The following is a 15,183-nucleotide window of genomic DNA, read 5'->3' as shown; positions in this document are numbered from 1 at the left end:
TTGTCTTTAGTCTTTTATCCCATAAGTTTTAACCACCGCTTCACAGATTTTTGTCTCTTTCTCCTCAACTTAGCAAGACCTCTGGTCTCTGTTTGGGTTTCCCTCTCAAAAAACATTCACAAGTACCATGTATGATTCCATTAATATGCTAAGTTCAGAATAGGCAAATCTATAGAGGCAGAAAGTAAATGAGTGGGTTCCTAGGCCTGGTGACAAGGAAGTAACAAATAAAAGGTATGGAGCTTCTTTTTGAGGTCTTCTAAAATTGACTGTGATGATAGTTACACAACTCTGAATATACTGAATGCTACTGAGTTGTACACTTTATATTGTGTGGAATGTGAATAATATCTTGATAAAGCTGTTACAGAAGAAGAGAATGATGATGTTGTATTGGTAGAGGGATCTATGCCTCCCTCTGTGTGTCTACACAAAGATCCATGGAACAGAACTAGACCCACACAAATGTGCCCAACGGATTTTTTACAAAGGTATGACAGCAATTCAATTGAAGAAAGATAGCCTTTGCAACAAATGGTCCTAGAGCAGTTGGACTTCCATAGGCGAAAAAGGGAACTTTGGCAAAGAATTTAGACTTGACACTGAAAACACAATAAAGAAAAACAACTCCATCAAAATTAAAGTCTTTTGCTTTGCAAAAGACCCTGTGAAGAGAATGAAAAACTACGAAGTGAGAGAAAGTACTAGCAAGCCACATATCGAAAAAGGACTAATATCTAGAATGTAAGTGCTCTCAAAACTCAATAGTAAACAAAAAATCCAATTGGAAAATGGGAGAGATTATGAAGACATATCACCTAAGAAGATACCCAGATGGTAAATAAGCACATGAAAAGCTGTTCAACATCGTTAGCCATGAGGGAAAGGCAAATTAAAATCCCAATTAAATACCAATACACACTTACCAGGATGACTAAATAAAAAATAATGACAATGCCAAATGCTGATGAGAAAGTGGAGAGACTGGCTTGCTCATACATCGTTGGTGGGAATGTATAATAAATTGGCACAGCCCCCTTGAAAACAATTTGGCAGTTTCTTAAAAAATTTAACACACAACTTCCAACAATTGCACTCCTAGGCATTTATCCCAGAGAAATGAAAACTTGTGCTCAGACAAAAACCTATGAATCCATATTTATAGAAGCTTTATTCATAATGGCTAATAACTGGAAACAACCAGGTATCTTTCTTTGGGTGAGTGTTTTAAAAAATTGTGGCTATTCTATATCATGGAACACTGCTCAGCTGCCAAAAGAAACAAATTACTGATATATGCACACCGAGCTGAATGAATTTCCAGAGAATTATGCTGAGTAAAAAAATTCCCAAAGACTACATACTGTGTGATATGTTCATGTAACATTCTCTTATTTTTTAAGGTAACAAATTCCTTGCTTTTATTTTATGTTTACCTCCTAAACACAGTCAGTTCTTGTTGTTCACACTAGCTATGTTCTATAATCACCACAAGCACTGCATTAGTGAGTTCTGATACACAGTCCAAGGGGAAATATAGGTTTAGGTTCTTGTGAACCTCTGGTCACAATATCTGCATCAATTGACCGGTGCATAACCTTGCCTTATGTGTGTGAGTGTTTGTTTTTTCTAACTGAGGTCATAATTGATGTGCAAAAAAACTGCACATATTTAATGTACACAATTTGAAGAGTTTGGACACACGCATGTATCCACGAAATGATCACCACAGTCAAGTCATAGATAATCCATTATTTCCAAAAGCTTTATAAAATATTCTTGAAATGACACAATATGAAAATGGCAAACAGGTTAGGGTTGCCAGGGGTTCAAGAGGGATGAGAGTGGGAGTAAGTGGATGCAGCTATAAAAAGCTAACATGAAAGATCCTTGTGATGATGGAAATGTCTCAACTTTTCATGGTATCAATGTCAGTAGCATGGGCGGTGATACTGTACTCTAGTTTTGAAAGATGTAATAATTGAAGAAAAGGGTAAAGTGTATGCAAAACCTCTGTAGGATTTCTTTCAACTACATATGAATCTATAATTATATCAAAATTAAAAGTTTCCCTTTTAATTAAAAAATAATTAACTATTGAAAGCAAAAATAATCATAACACAGTATGAGGTCTATAATATATGTAGAAATAATGTATGGCAACAAATACCACAAAGGACAGAAGCGGCAAACAGAGGTACACTGTTGTAAGGTTTTTAAACTTTTTGTGAAATGATGTAATATTTGAAAATAGACTGTAATAAGTTAAACAGATGTATATTAAAGACTCAAGTAACCATAAATTTTAAAGGCGTGGATAAAAAAACAAGGAGAAACGAATGTCTGAATAATAAAATAATCTATAAAAGACAAGAAGGAAAAAACTAACAAAATTTAAAGAAATGGACAAGTCTACAATTATATTTGAAGATTTTAACATGCCTGACAATAGCTGATAGAACACGTAGAGAGAAATGTGTAAGGATAGAGGAGACTTGAACGTCATTAACCACTTGATGGAACTGATATTTGTAGGGTTAGAGTTAGGGCAACATATGCATTCTCAACAGTGGCAGCATATACATTCTTCTCGAGTGCACACAGGACATTTCAAGATATACCAAACGTTGGCCACAAAAGAAGTTCCCATGGTTTAAAGGGACTGAAATCATATGATGTGTTTTATTCTTCTGACCCCAAGAGGGTAAGAGTGGGGCAGTGAGAAGGGTTAGGAGGCTGTGGGATTTCATCCAGGCAGCAAATGTTGAGATCAAGACATGAGGGCAGAGAGAAAAGGAGAGTCTTGAAGGACAGCAGTGCCATAGGATGGTGCGAAGAGCTGACTCACTGGAGAGGCCCCGGATGCTGGGAAAGACTGAAGGCAAAAGGAGAAGGGGCCGGCAGAGGATGAGATGGTTGGATGGCATCATCGACTCAATGGACACGAATGTGAGCAAACTCCAGGAGACAGTGAAGGACAGGGAAGCCTGGCGTGCTGCAGTCCATGGGGTTGCAAAGAGTTGGACATGACTTAGCAGCTGAACACCACCACCAGTGTCATAGAACAGATAGGTCTGTCTGCATCAGCAATTAAAAATGTAACATAAGAGAAAAGTCAGGGGTAATTTCAAGATTGCTGATTTGGCAACTAGGGGTGGTGGTGGAAATCCTATTTATCAAGATAGGGGACACAGGAGGAAGAACCCTAGGCTGGGCATATGGAAAAGGATGAGTCTGGTTTGGGGAAAGGTTGAGCTTCAGGTGTCTGTGAAACTTGGTGAAAATGTTAAGAATGCGGTAGGAAATATTGGACCTGTTGACAGGTCATCTGGGAAACTGACTTTGGGAGATAAGTAGAGGAGAGATCCTAGAAATGGAACCCTGGGAAACACCAGCATTTCAGGAGTGGTCAGAGGGAGAGGCAACCCACAAAATTAGAGGAGGAAGCAGGGGGAGTCGTGAAAAGGGAGACATGATTGACATATCAAATGCTGCAGACAGGCCTGTCTCTCTGCCCTCACAGTACTGAGCCAGCTAAAAAAGTCCCCATGGGTTTCATGGATTTAGTAGCTGGGTGTCATGGTTGCTTTAGTAGAGTTTTCTCTACTAGTTAATCTCCATTTCCTGTGTGAATGGGATAATGCCTCTTAGCTCACTGGGTTATATTTAAGAACTTAATTAAGAAATGCTAATTACTTTTTATAAATATTGACCTTTGTTTTCTCTTAATGAAAAAAAAAAGAATTAAATAGCATATGTGTCATTGCCTAGCATAGATGGTCCAAATAAGCACTCAGTAAGTCTGGTCAGAAAGCTCTCTCTTGGGAGGACATGGCAATGCAAGTGTGATGCCAGAGATCCTTACGAATAGCTCCACTAGACTATTTACAATAGCTAGGACACGGAGGCAGCCTAGATGTCCACTGGCAGATGAATGGATGAGAAAGTTGTGTTACATATACACAATGAAATATTACTCAGTTATAAAAAAAAAAAAAAGAACACAGTTGAGTCAGTTCTAATGAGGTGGATGAAACCAGAGCTTATTATACACAGTGAAGTAAGTCAGAAAGAGAAAGACAAATACTGTATATTAATGCATAAATGTGGAATTTTAGAAAGATACTAACGATGATCCTACAGGCAGGGGAGCAAAAGAGACACAGGTGTAAAGAACAGAATTTTGGACTCTGTGGGAGAAGGAGAGGGTGGGATGATCTGAAAGAGTAGCATTGAAACATGTATATTACCATATGTAAAATACACGACCAGCTTGATGCATGAAGCAGGGCACCCAAAGCTAGTGCTCTGGGACAACCTAGAGGGATAGGGTGGGGAGGGAGATGGGAGGGGGGTTCAGGATGGGAGGACACATGTGTACCCGTGGCTGATTAGTGTTGACATATGGCAAAAACCATCACAATATTGTAAAGTAATTATCCCCAATAAAAATAAATAAATTAATACTTTTTAATTAAAAAAAAAAGAATAGCTCTGCTGGGCAGCATCCAGTTTCCAAGCATAGAGCTCTTATTGGCACTGAGCACGTGTTAAGCGTTCAGTAAATGGTAGCTGTTATTTCTACATGTTGTTATTACTTTAGATACCCTTCAAGCAGTAGAGAAGTCTGCTGTTGGAAGGTGAGAAGAGGAGTGTCTCTATAGCGAGAGTGAGGAACTTGTACCAGATAATAGGTAGGTTTTACTAGGTGATGCTTTGCGCATGCTCAGTCGTGTCCGACTCTTTGCGACCCCCATGGACTGTAGCCCACCAGGCTTCTCCGTCCATGGGATTTTATGATGCTTACTGTGGCTTAGATGCCAATCCACTCAAGGTACTGATTCAAATGGCAAACTTGTCTCCCTGATACCAACACGGTCATCCAAAAATACTAGGATTTTTAAAATCATGGATGAAGGCTTTAGATGATGGGAAAGGCAAGGTGCCAAGATACTCACAAGGAAAGTGACCTGCCAGCACTTCACTCTGTCCATCTGGAAAGTGACGTCCAGGGTCTGGTTATCAGGCAGGGTTATGCAGCAGCTGATCTCATCATTGCCGACAGAAAGAAGGGCCTGGCAGCCCGGTTCTGGGTGGTCACAGGTGCAGGGTTCCAGCTGCACGTATCCATAGTGCCGGACCTCCCGGGCGAGCTCCAAAAACTGCTCCAAAGTGGGGTGGGCATGGAGGAAGCAAAAGACTGCTTGAAGCGGATGAAAAATCTCATGTCAGAAGCTACTGCCGTTCTAACACAACACCTGGGATGGAGTCACAGTGAAGGCACCTTTTTCTTCCGGGTGACGCAGATGAAGACAACGGCCCCGTGTGCTGACAGGGCTGCCCGAGTTCCTGGTGTGTGCGTCCTTGTCGACCATCCTGTCCCTGCTCTTTTTACAGTGTTCAGACATAGTGGAAATAAAATATTCAGTGTGTGAACGATGAAGGAAGAAAAGAGTAGGATGTAATCGAATGAGTGGTTATGATTCTATCTCAGTAGATTAGAGCAGCAGAATAAACAAAAAGTGAATGCTTAAGATGCTGTGTTTAAAAAGAAAAACAACTAAGCTGAGATCAAATTTTTACAGGCTGCTTTATATGCTGGTGGTATTCACTGTCAGAGACAGAGGCGTTGGAAACGGTAATGAAGTGAAGGCGAGAGTGAGTCTGCTAAGTCAAGTTTCACGGCCCCAAAGTGCCAACGGAATGTTGAATGTTGGTGACATTTAAGGTTTAGCTTTTCCCTCTGCTTCTGTTGTTACGGAAGAACAGAGGACAGCTGCAGGTCACACCTGTGGTCCTGGCATCCTGTCCTGCTAATGTCTGTGGAGGACCTTTCGACAAAGTGATCATTGGCGACTGCCTGCAAGTAGCCTGCTCTCAGTTTAGTGACCTCCACTTTGTTCTGCCAGCCTACACCGTGGCCCTATCTGATGGGGTGGAAGGTGTGTGTTAGAGAAGGTAGTTCTCACTTTACCACATGGTTAAATCAGAAAGAAGGCCGCTCAGCAACAACCTGGCTCTTTCCCAACCCTTTGCTGAAGCAAGGTAACTTACACCTCCCTTTTGAGGGCTACGTGAGCGCTCTCTGATAAAGGGAAACGCCATGAGGGACGGGTAACTCTCGGTACCAGGTGGCGGAAGGATTCCAGTCCCTCCCGGCCACGTGTCGGACCAGCTCATTGCACTGAGGCCCATGCATTCAACTTAGGAGGTGCGTTCAGCTGCCACACCTCCCTTTGGGTCGGGGGAGACATCAGAAACGACAGGCGGTGGGCAGATGTTACCTGCGTGGTGGGGACAGGGGCTGAGTAATCCCGCCGCTGAGCGTTTAGAGTAGTTTCATGCCTCTTGCTACGAAACCTCTTTTGTATTATATGGTATAAATCCTTAATTGTTTACTCTTCAGTAACACAAAACATTTGTAATAAACTGTAATACACTCTTGGCTGCAGAGCTCTAAAAGAGGTGAAAGTGTTTTTAATTAAAAGCTAAGCTCCATTTCTCTAAGAAGTTGGTGATGAATAAGTAACTTGCTCAAAATGCTAGCTGGCACCTAGCATGCAAAGTTGGGGCGGGGAGTGGGGGGGTGGGGGGTGGGGGGGGAGTACTGGTATTACTGCCTGTGTGAAAAGCAGAGGACAGAAATCTAAAAGGATTATCTACTTGAAAATGAGTTTTGTTTTCTTATTGGACACATCACACAGCTTGCAGGATCTAAGTTCCCCTGGTTGAACCCAGGCCATGGCAGTGAAAGTGCCAAGTCCTAACGAGGGGCCCACCATGGAATTTCTGAAATTTGTTCTTTTAAGAAGGACCTGAAAAAGAAGATATATTAGCATTTGGCAAACTTACCTGCAGAGCCGTGTAGTAAATATCTTCAATTCTGTGGGCATATGAGCACTGTTGCCAGTACCCACCTCTACTGCTCTAGCACAAAATCAGCATTTGACAATACATACATGAGTGAGTGTGGCTATGTGCCAATAAAGCTTTATTTACACAAACAGTGGCCCAGGGACCATAGTGCAGTCTCTTTCTGATTTAGATCAAATAACTGCTCCTTTAAGTTAATTTCACTCATTTTCGATTCCAAGTTTTCTTGTACATGTACATAAAGTAAAGCAACAGTTGTTAATGTGTTGACTCCATTAGCAGGAGAACTTTTACAAACACTTAAACAACGTTGGTTTTAATAACAGTATTCTTAGATGCTTCAAGAGAAAAATCATGTTAACTTGAATAATGGTTCAGTTTTTTTCAAGTGAAAAAAAAAAAAACCCTCACACATACCCTGTCCTGAAGCAGTACATGTGAATCTGACAAATAAGACATATTTTAACAAAATAAATGGCCTCTCCTTCATTGTGTTATCTTTTTTATTCTTTATATTTAGCCAACTACCAAAGCATTGACTTCAAACAAAATGCAAAGAAAATTTAGAGGACTAAATTCATGCACTCAAAGTGAGAGTTTTTAAAGATCACTATTAAAAGAGTATGATAAAATGATGTAAAACATTCAACCATAGAAAACAAACTTTGTTTTATGGCAAAAACACAACTTTTGTTAGAGCATAGCAGCACGGTTAAAAACAATATTCTTACTAAACTAAGAAGTTTATAGATCAGCAATGTCCTTAGAATTGGTAACTGTGTCCAAAGCAATAGCAACATGATAGTCATCTAAATAAAAGCTGTAAGTATAAAAATTTGCAAACAGGCAGAGAAACTGAACTCCAAAATTTCGGAGACAAAGCTTTAATGGAATACCAATGGGAAAGTGGGAAAGTGTTAGTCGCTCAGTCATGTCAGACTCTTTGCAACCCTATGGACTGTAGCCCTCCAGACTCCTCTGTCCATGGGAATCTCCAGGCAAGAATACTGGGGTGGGTTTCCATTCCTTACTCAAGGGAATCTTCCCAACCCAGGGAAGATTATTTACCATCTGAGCTACCCGGAAAGATTTCTCAGTATGCTGCTGCTGCTGCTAAGTCGCTTCAGTCATGTCCGACTCTGTGAGACCCCACAGACGGCAGCCCACCAGGCTCTTCTGTCCCTGGGATTCTCCAGGCAAGAATACTGAAGTGGGTTGCCATCTCCTTCTCCAAATTCTCAGTATACCAAGGAGGAAAATACTAAATCATGGCAGTATATGCTTTTTCACTCTTTTTTTTTTTTTGCAACTCATCAATAAAATTCTCAAAATATGGTGACTTTGAAGGATGGCCTTCTATATCAACCTAAGTATAAATGAATCATCTAAATTTTATTTGCATTTTCTTCAAAATCAGTGCTTTTGTGATGAGCACTGGTAAAGTATAAAGGATTTTTTAAAAAGATAATACAATGAAGCAAAGACCATTTCTTCTGTTAAAATATGACTTTTCAGACTCATATACTTCTTGGGGGGTATGTCCATTGGTACTGTACCATCTTTATGGAAGTTTAAAAAATGAACCTTTAGAAATAATGTAAAGAATAATAGAACGTATATTTAAGACAGACGATATTGGCTGCTGTGTTCAGGGACCTTCAGCCAGGAACCATACCAGGTGTTGGGAACATAAAGTATGTATTATATAAATTAGATAGACTCAGTCCTGGGCCTCGTGGTGCTCGCTGCCACAATGATTTATAGAAGCAAATCCTGGAAACAATCTGACTTTCAATAATAGGAAATTGGTTAGCTAAATGATAACATAATCATAAAATGGAATACTCTGCATCATTAAAAATAATGTTGAGGGTCTATATTAATTAACTTGGCAAAGGACGCACACCATATTGTATTTTTTAGAATCTTTAAACAATAAGACTTTATTAATTTTATAATAAGGAAAATCAATGAAGGTATTCTCATTTTTAAAAAGAGCCCCATTTTTAGTGCTTGATGGGTTTATAAATTACAGAAACAGCTCAATTCCAATATGTTTCTCTAACTCTCTTCCAAGAGATTTCTCTTGGTGCAATATTTCATTCACCTTTGTTTGGTTGTCTTCTTTCTGGAGAGCCTCTAATTTCTGCCTCTGCACCTCTGTGGGTTTGGCCCATTCTTTTTCAATGTCTTGTATTGCCTTAAAACAATATAAGTTGTAAAATTAGCAAACTTAACAGAAATGAATTAACCTTACAAAAATATACTCGTGTATGAAATGCTATAAAAATAGACCCAAGTGGGCATATATAAGGATATAGCAGGTTATAAAGATTACATTTAAAATTAATTGGGTGTAGGTACAATGGTTTGGGTACAACTAATAGCATTTGGAAAAGAAAATAAAATTTTCTCTTTCCCCACACCACCCAATCAGATAAACACAGATAGGTTAAAGATTCGAATGTAAAAACCATAAAAGAACCAGAAGAAAGTGAGTATTCTTATCTGATCAATAGGAAATAACCTTTCTAAGCTACAAAGACAAATAACATACAAATGAATATGTAATTACATAAAAATATGAAAGCCACCAAGAATAAAACTAAGAAGAAAATGGCAAACCAAGGCAAAACTGCATCATATGTGGCCAAGAGTTAATCTTAATTACATAAAGCAATAGTAAAAATATAAATACCTCTAATAGGAAAATGAAGAAATGCTATTTATCAGCAATTAATAAAAAGGGATTCCAAATGACAAGTGCAGATTGAACCTCACTAGTAATCAAAGAATCCGTTTGCCTCTCAAATTGGCGAAGACCCATCAGTTCATTTCAGTCGCTCAGTTCAGTTCAGTTCAGTTCAGTTCAGTTGCTCAGTTTCATCCAAGCCTTTGCGACCCCATGAATCGCAGCACACCAGGCCTCCCTGTCCATCACCAACTCCCAGAGTTCACTCAGACTCACGTCCATCGAGTCGGTGATGCCATCCAGCCTTCTCATCCTCTGTCATCCCCTTTTCTTCCTGCCCTCAGTCCCTCCCAGCATCAGAGTCTTTTCCAATGAGTCAACTCTTCGCATGAGGTGGCCAAAGTACTGGAGCTTCAGCTTTAGCATCATTCCTTCCAAAGAACACCCAGGACTGATCCCCTTTAGAATGGACCAGTTGGATCTCCTTGCAGTCCAAGGGACTCTCAAGAGTCTTTACAACACCACAGTTCAAAAGCATCAATTCTTCAGCATTCAGCTTTCTTTATAGTCCAGTTCTCACATCCATACATGACTACTGGAAAAACCATAGCTTTGACTAGACAGACCTTTGTTGGCAAAGTAATGCCTCTGCTTTTTAATATGCTGTCTAGGTTGGTCATAATTTTTCTTCCAAGGAGTAAGCATCTTTTAATTTCATGGCTGCAATTACCATCTGCAGTGATTTTGGAGCCCAAGAAAATAAAGTCTCTCACTGTTTCCATTGTTTCCTCATCTATTTGCCATGAAGTGATGGGACCATATGCCATGATCTTAGTTTTCTGAATGTTGAGTTTTAAGCCAACTTTTTCACTCTCTTTTTTCACTTTCATCAAGAGGCTCTTTAGTTGTTCTTTGCTTTCTGCCATTAGGGTGGTGTCATCTGCATATCTGAAGTTACTGATATTTCTCCTGGCAATCTTGATTCCAGCATGTGCTTCCTCCAGCCCAGCGTTTCTCATGATGTACTCTGCATAGAAGTTGAATAAGCAGGGTGACAATGTACAGCCTTGACATACTCCTTCCCCTATTTGGAACCAGTCTGTTGTTCCATGTCCAGTTCTAATTGTTTCTTCTTGACCTACTTACAGCTTTTTCAGAAAGCAGGTCAGGCGGTCTGGTATTCCCATCTCTTTAAGAGTTTTCCACAGTTTGTTGTGATCCACCCAGTCAAAGGCATTGGCATAGTCAGTAAAGCAGATGTTTTTCTGGAACTCTCTTGCTTTCTCTATGATCCAGTGAATGTTGGCAATTTTATCTCTCCTCTGCCTTTTCTAAATACAGTTTGAACATCTGGAAGTTCATGGTTCACATACTGTTGATGCCTGGCTTGGAGAATTTTGAGCATTACTTTGCTAGCATGTGAGATGAGTGCAATTATGCAATAGTTAGAGCATTCTTTGACTTAAAGAATGGTGTGATCAGATAACCATGATGGTGTGATCTCTTACCTAGAACGAGACATCCTGGAATGTGGAGTCAAGTGGGTCTTAGGAAGCATCACTACAAACAAAGCTAGTGCAGGTGATGGAATTCCAGTTGATTTATTTCAAATCCTAAAAGATGATGCTGTGAAAGTGCTGTACTCAATATGCCATCAAATTTGGAAAACCCAGCAATGGCCACAGGACTGGAAAAATGTCAATTTCATTCCAATCCCCAAAGAAAGGCAATACCAAAGAATGGCAATGTGAAGACAAATATATATATATAATATTCAGAGTTAGCAAGGGTTTGAAGAAATAGGAAGCTCATATAGATCTGACACAATTTAACCTGGTACAACTTTATGGAGATAGTTTGGTATATAAATCTAAAACCATCTACAGGAATGATAAACATGGATGTAAGAAAAGTGTATTAATAAGGTCCCAAAAAGATGTCCTTTTCATTATAGGGGACTGGAATGCAAAAGTAGGAAGTCAAGAAACCCCTGGAGTAACAGGCAGATTTGGCCTTGGAATGCGGAACGAAGCAGGGCAAAGACTAATAGAGTTTTGCCAAGAAAACACACTGGTCATAGCAAACACCCTCTTCCAACAACACAAGAGAAGACTCTACACATGGACATCACCAGATGGTCAACACCGAAATCAGATTGATTATATTCTTTGCAGCTACAGATGGAGAAGCTGCATACAGTCAACAAAAACAAGACCAGGAGCTGACTGTGGCTCAGATCATGAACTCCTTATTGCCAAATTCAGACTTAAATTGAAGAAAGTAGGGGAAACTGCTAGACCATTCAGGTATGACCTAAATCAAATCCCTTATGATTATACAGTAGAAGTGAGAAATAGATTTAAGGGCCTAGATCTCATAGATAGAGTGCCTGATGAACTATGGAATGAGGTTCATGACATTATAAAGGAGACAGGGATCAAGACCATCCCCATGGAAAAGAAATGCAAAAAAGCACAATGGCTGTCTGAGGAGGCCTTACAAATAGCTGTGAAAAGGAGAGAGGCAAAAAGCAAAGGAGAAAAGGTAAGATATAAGCATCTGAATGCAGAGTTCCAAAGAATAGCAAGAAGAGATAAGAAAGCCTTCTTCAGTGATCAATGCAAAGAAATTGAGGAAAACAACAGAATGGGAAAGACTAGAGATCTCTTCAAGAAAATTAGAGATACCAAGGGAACATTTCATGCAAAGATGGGGTTGATAAAGGACAGAAATGGTATGGAACTAACAGAAACAGAAGATATTAAGAAGAGATGGCAAGAATACATGGAAGAACTGTACAAAAAAGATCTTCACGACCCAGATAATCATGATGATGTGATCATTCATCTAGAGCCAGACATCCTGGAATGTGAAGTCAAGTGGGCCTTAGAAAGCATCACTACGAACAAAGCTAGTGGAGGTGATGGAATTCCAGTTGAGCTCTTTCAAATCCTGAAAGATGATGCTGTGAAAGTGCTGCACTCAATATGCCAGCAAATTTGGAAAACTCAGCAGTGGCCACAGGACTGGAAAAGGTCAGTCTTCATTCCAATCCTAAAGAAAGGCAATGCCAAAGAATGCTCAAACTACTGCACAATTGCACTCATCTCACATGCTAGTAAAGTAATGCTCAAAATTCTCCAAGCCAGTCTTCAGCAATATGTGAACCGTGAACTCCCTGATGTTCAGCTGGTTTTAGAAAAGGCAGAGGAACCAGAGATCAAATTGCCAACATCCTCTGGATCACGGAAAAAGCAAGAGAGTTCCAGAAAAACATCTATTTCTGCTTTCTTGACTATGCCAAAGCCTTTGACTGTGTGGATCACAAGAAACTGTGGAAAATTCTTCAAGAGATGGGAATACCAGACCACCTGACCTGCCTGTTGAGAAATCTGTATGCAGGTCAGGAAGCAACAGTTAGAACTGGACATGGAACAACAGACTGGTTCCAAATAGGAAAAGGAGTATGTCAAGGCTGTATATTGTCACCCTGCTTATTTAACTTCTATGCAGAGTACATCATGAGAAACACTGGACTGGAAGAAACACAAGGTGGAATCAAGATTGCCGGGAGAAATATCAATTACCTCAGATATGCAGGTGACACCACCCTTATGGCAGAAAGTGAAGAGGAGCTAAAAAGCCTCTTGATGAAAGTGAAAGAGGCGAGGGAAAAAGTTGGCTTAAAGCTCAACATTCAGAAAACGAAGATCATGGCATCTTGTCCCATCACTTCATGGGAAATAGATGGGGAAACAGTGGAAACAGTGTCAGACTTTATTTTTTTTGGCTCGAAAATCACTGCAGATGGTGACTGCAGCCATGAAATTAAAAGATGCTTACTCCTTGGAAGAAAAGTTATGACCAACCGAGATAGCATATTCAAAAGCAGAGACATTACTTTGCCGACTAAGGTCCATCTAGTCACGGCTATGGTTTTTCTAGTAGTCATGTATGGATGTGAGAGTTGGACTGTGAAGAAGGCTGAGCACCGAAGAACTGATGCTTTTGAACTGTGGTGTTGGAGAAGACTCTTGGAGTGTCCCTTGGACTGCAAGGAGATTCAACCAGTCCATTCTGAAGGAGATCAACCCTGGGATTTCTTTGGAGGGAATGATGCTGAAGCTGAAACTCCAGTACTTTGGCCACCTCATGCGAAGAGTTGACTCATTGGAGAAGACCCTGATGCTGGAAAGGATTGGGGGCAGTAGGAGAAAGGGATGACCAAGGATGAGATGGCTGGATGGCATCACAGACTCGATGGACATGAGTCTGAGTGAACTCTGGGCAATGGTAATGGACAGGGAGGCCTGGTGTGCTGTGATTCATGGGGTCGCAAAGAGTCGGACACGACTGAACGACTGAGATGAACTGAACTAACTGAAGGCTATTACTACTACCATTTTTAATATTGAAAAATTTTCAAGTATAAATTGTGGCAAACATATGCTTAATGCTTACTGTGTGTCAGGCAATGTTCTAATTGCTCTAAAACCAAAATCAACCCCAGCCCCTCCCCTCTCTGGTAGCTACTAATTTGTTCTCGGTATCTACTTGTTTGCTTTGGTTTGGTTGGGTTTGTTCATTAATTTAATTATACTATTTATTTATTATTTTATTTATATTTTGATGAAATCATACAGCATTTGTCTTTCTCCATCTAACTTATTTTAGCAAAATACCCTCAAGGTCCATTGGTGTTGCCACAAATGGCACAATTTCGTCTTTTTCATGGCTGAGTAGTATTCCACCCAAGGAATGCTTGAAGCCACTGGTAGATGAAAAAGACAAGGAACAGAAACTCTCCTAGCACCTCCAGAGGGAACGTGGCCCTGCCAATACCTTGATTTCAGACTTCTGACCTATGGAACTGTGAGAGAATAAATTTTTATTATTTTAGAGGTCCTCCCCCATAAAGAAAAAGGTCAATCCTTACAGCACCTTATGAAGGAGATACTATTAATAAATGCCCCAAAATAGGTGATAGAGTTTAGGTATAATCAAATAATAGGTTATGCTACTATTTAAAATTATATAAAATATTTAACAACATGGGGAAAGTCTATGAGGCATTGGTACATGAAAACATGTCTAGTTACAAAATAAGGGCATAGTAATCAGGTCCTGATTTTTATAAAACAAAAAAATGAATATAAACCAAGCCACAAAGACCTTGTATGTACACTTAGCAGTCAAGAAGAATGGATGTGCACATGAGTGAAATGAATTAATAGTATACACAGTAAAAACACTGAAAAAGTTAAGAGTTTGTATGTATGGTTGATATAAGATTTGGGATGATGTTTACTTTTGTTTTTGAGTCCTTCCATATCTGCACGTTTTTATAAAATGAAAACAAATTTTATAACCGAAAAACAATGAGAGGTGAATACACTATTAGGCCCTGTTGGCTGGGCTTTGAGCAACTGGACCAGCAAATGTTTCCACACTCCGACTCCCTGACGGGCTGCTCAGTCCTCTGTCCTAATCTGCACTGCAGGCTCAAGCTGAACAACACTGGTCTCAACACCAGAGCTCACTGAAGACGGATGCCCCCTGGATCTCCTGAAGCCCTCGGCAACCTTTCCTGTGCTCTTCCCCTCTTCTCCTGGCATGCA

At 40.0% G+C, this 15,183-nt stretch overlaps 1 protein-coding gene across 2 annotated transcripts in view; it reads right to left on the bottom strand.

Moving 5' to 3' along the window:
* Positions 1–15,183, bottom strand: part of SNX31 (sorting nexin 31) — an 84,967-nt gene that overhangs the window by 16,420 nt on the left and 53,364 nt on the right. For both annotated transcript variants that reach the window (XM_069601150.1, XM_069601149.1), the window contains exons 9-10: positions 8,981–9,073; positions 4,959–5,162 (exon numbers count right to left, since the gene is read on the bottom strand). In XM_069601150.1, coding sequence (XP_069457251.1) covers positions 4,959–5,162; positions 8,981–9,073 — 297 coding nt within the window. The remainder of the gene's footprint in view (positions 1–4,958; positions 5,163–8,980; positions 9,074–15,183) is intronic.

The sequence above is a fragment of the Ovis canadensis genome, chromosome 9 (genome assembly GCF_042477335.2).
Source record: "Ovis canadensis isolate MfBH-ARS-UI-01 breed Bighorn chromosome 9, ARS-UI_OviCan_v2, whole genome shotgun sequence".
NCBI classification, from domain to species: Eukaryota; Metazoa; Chordata; class Mammalia; order Artiodactyla; family Bovidae; genus Ovis; species Ovis canadensis.
Note: the sequence above shows the minus strand (reverse complement) of the source record. Positions and strands in the feature narration are given on the sequence as shown.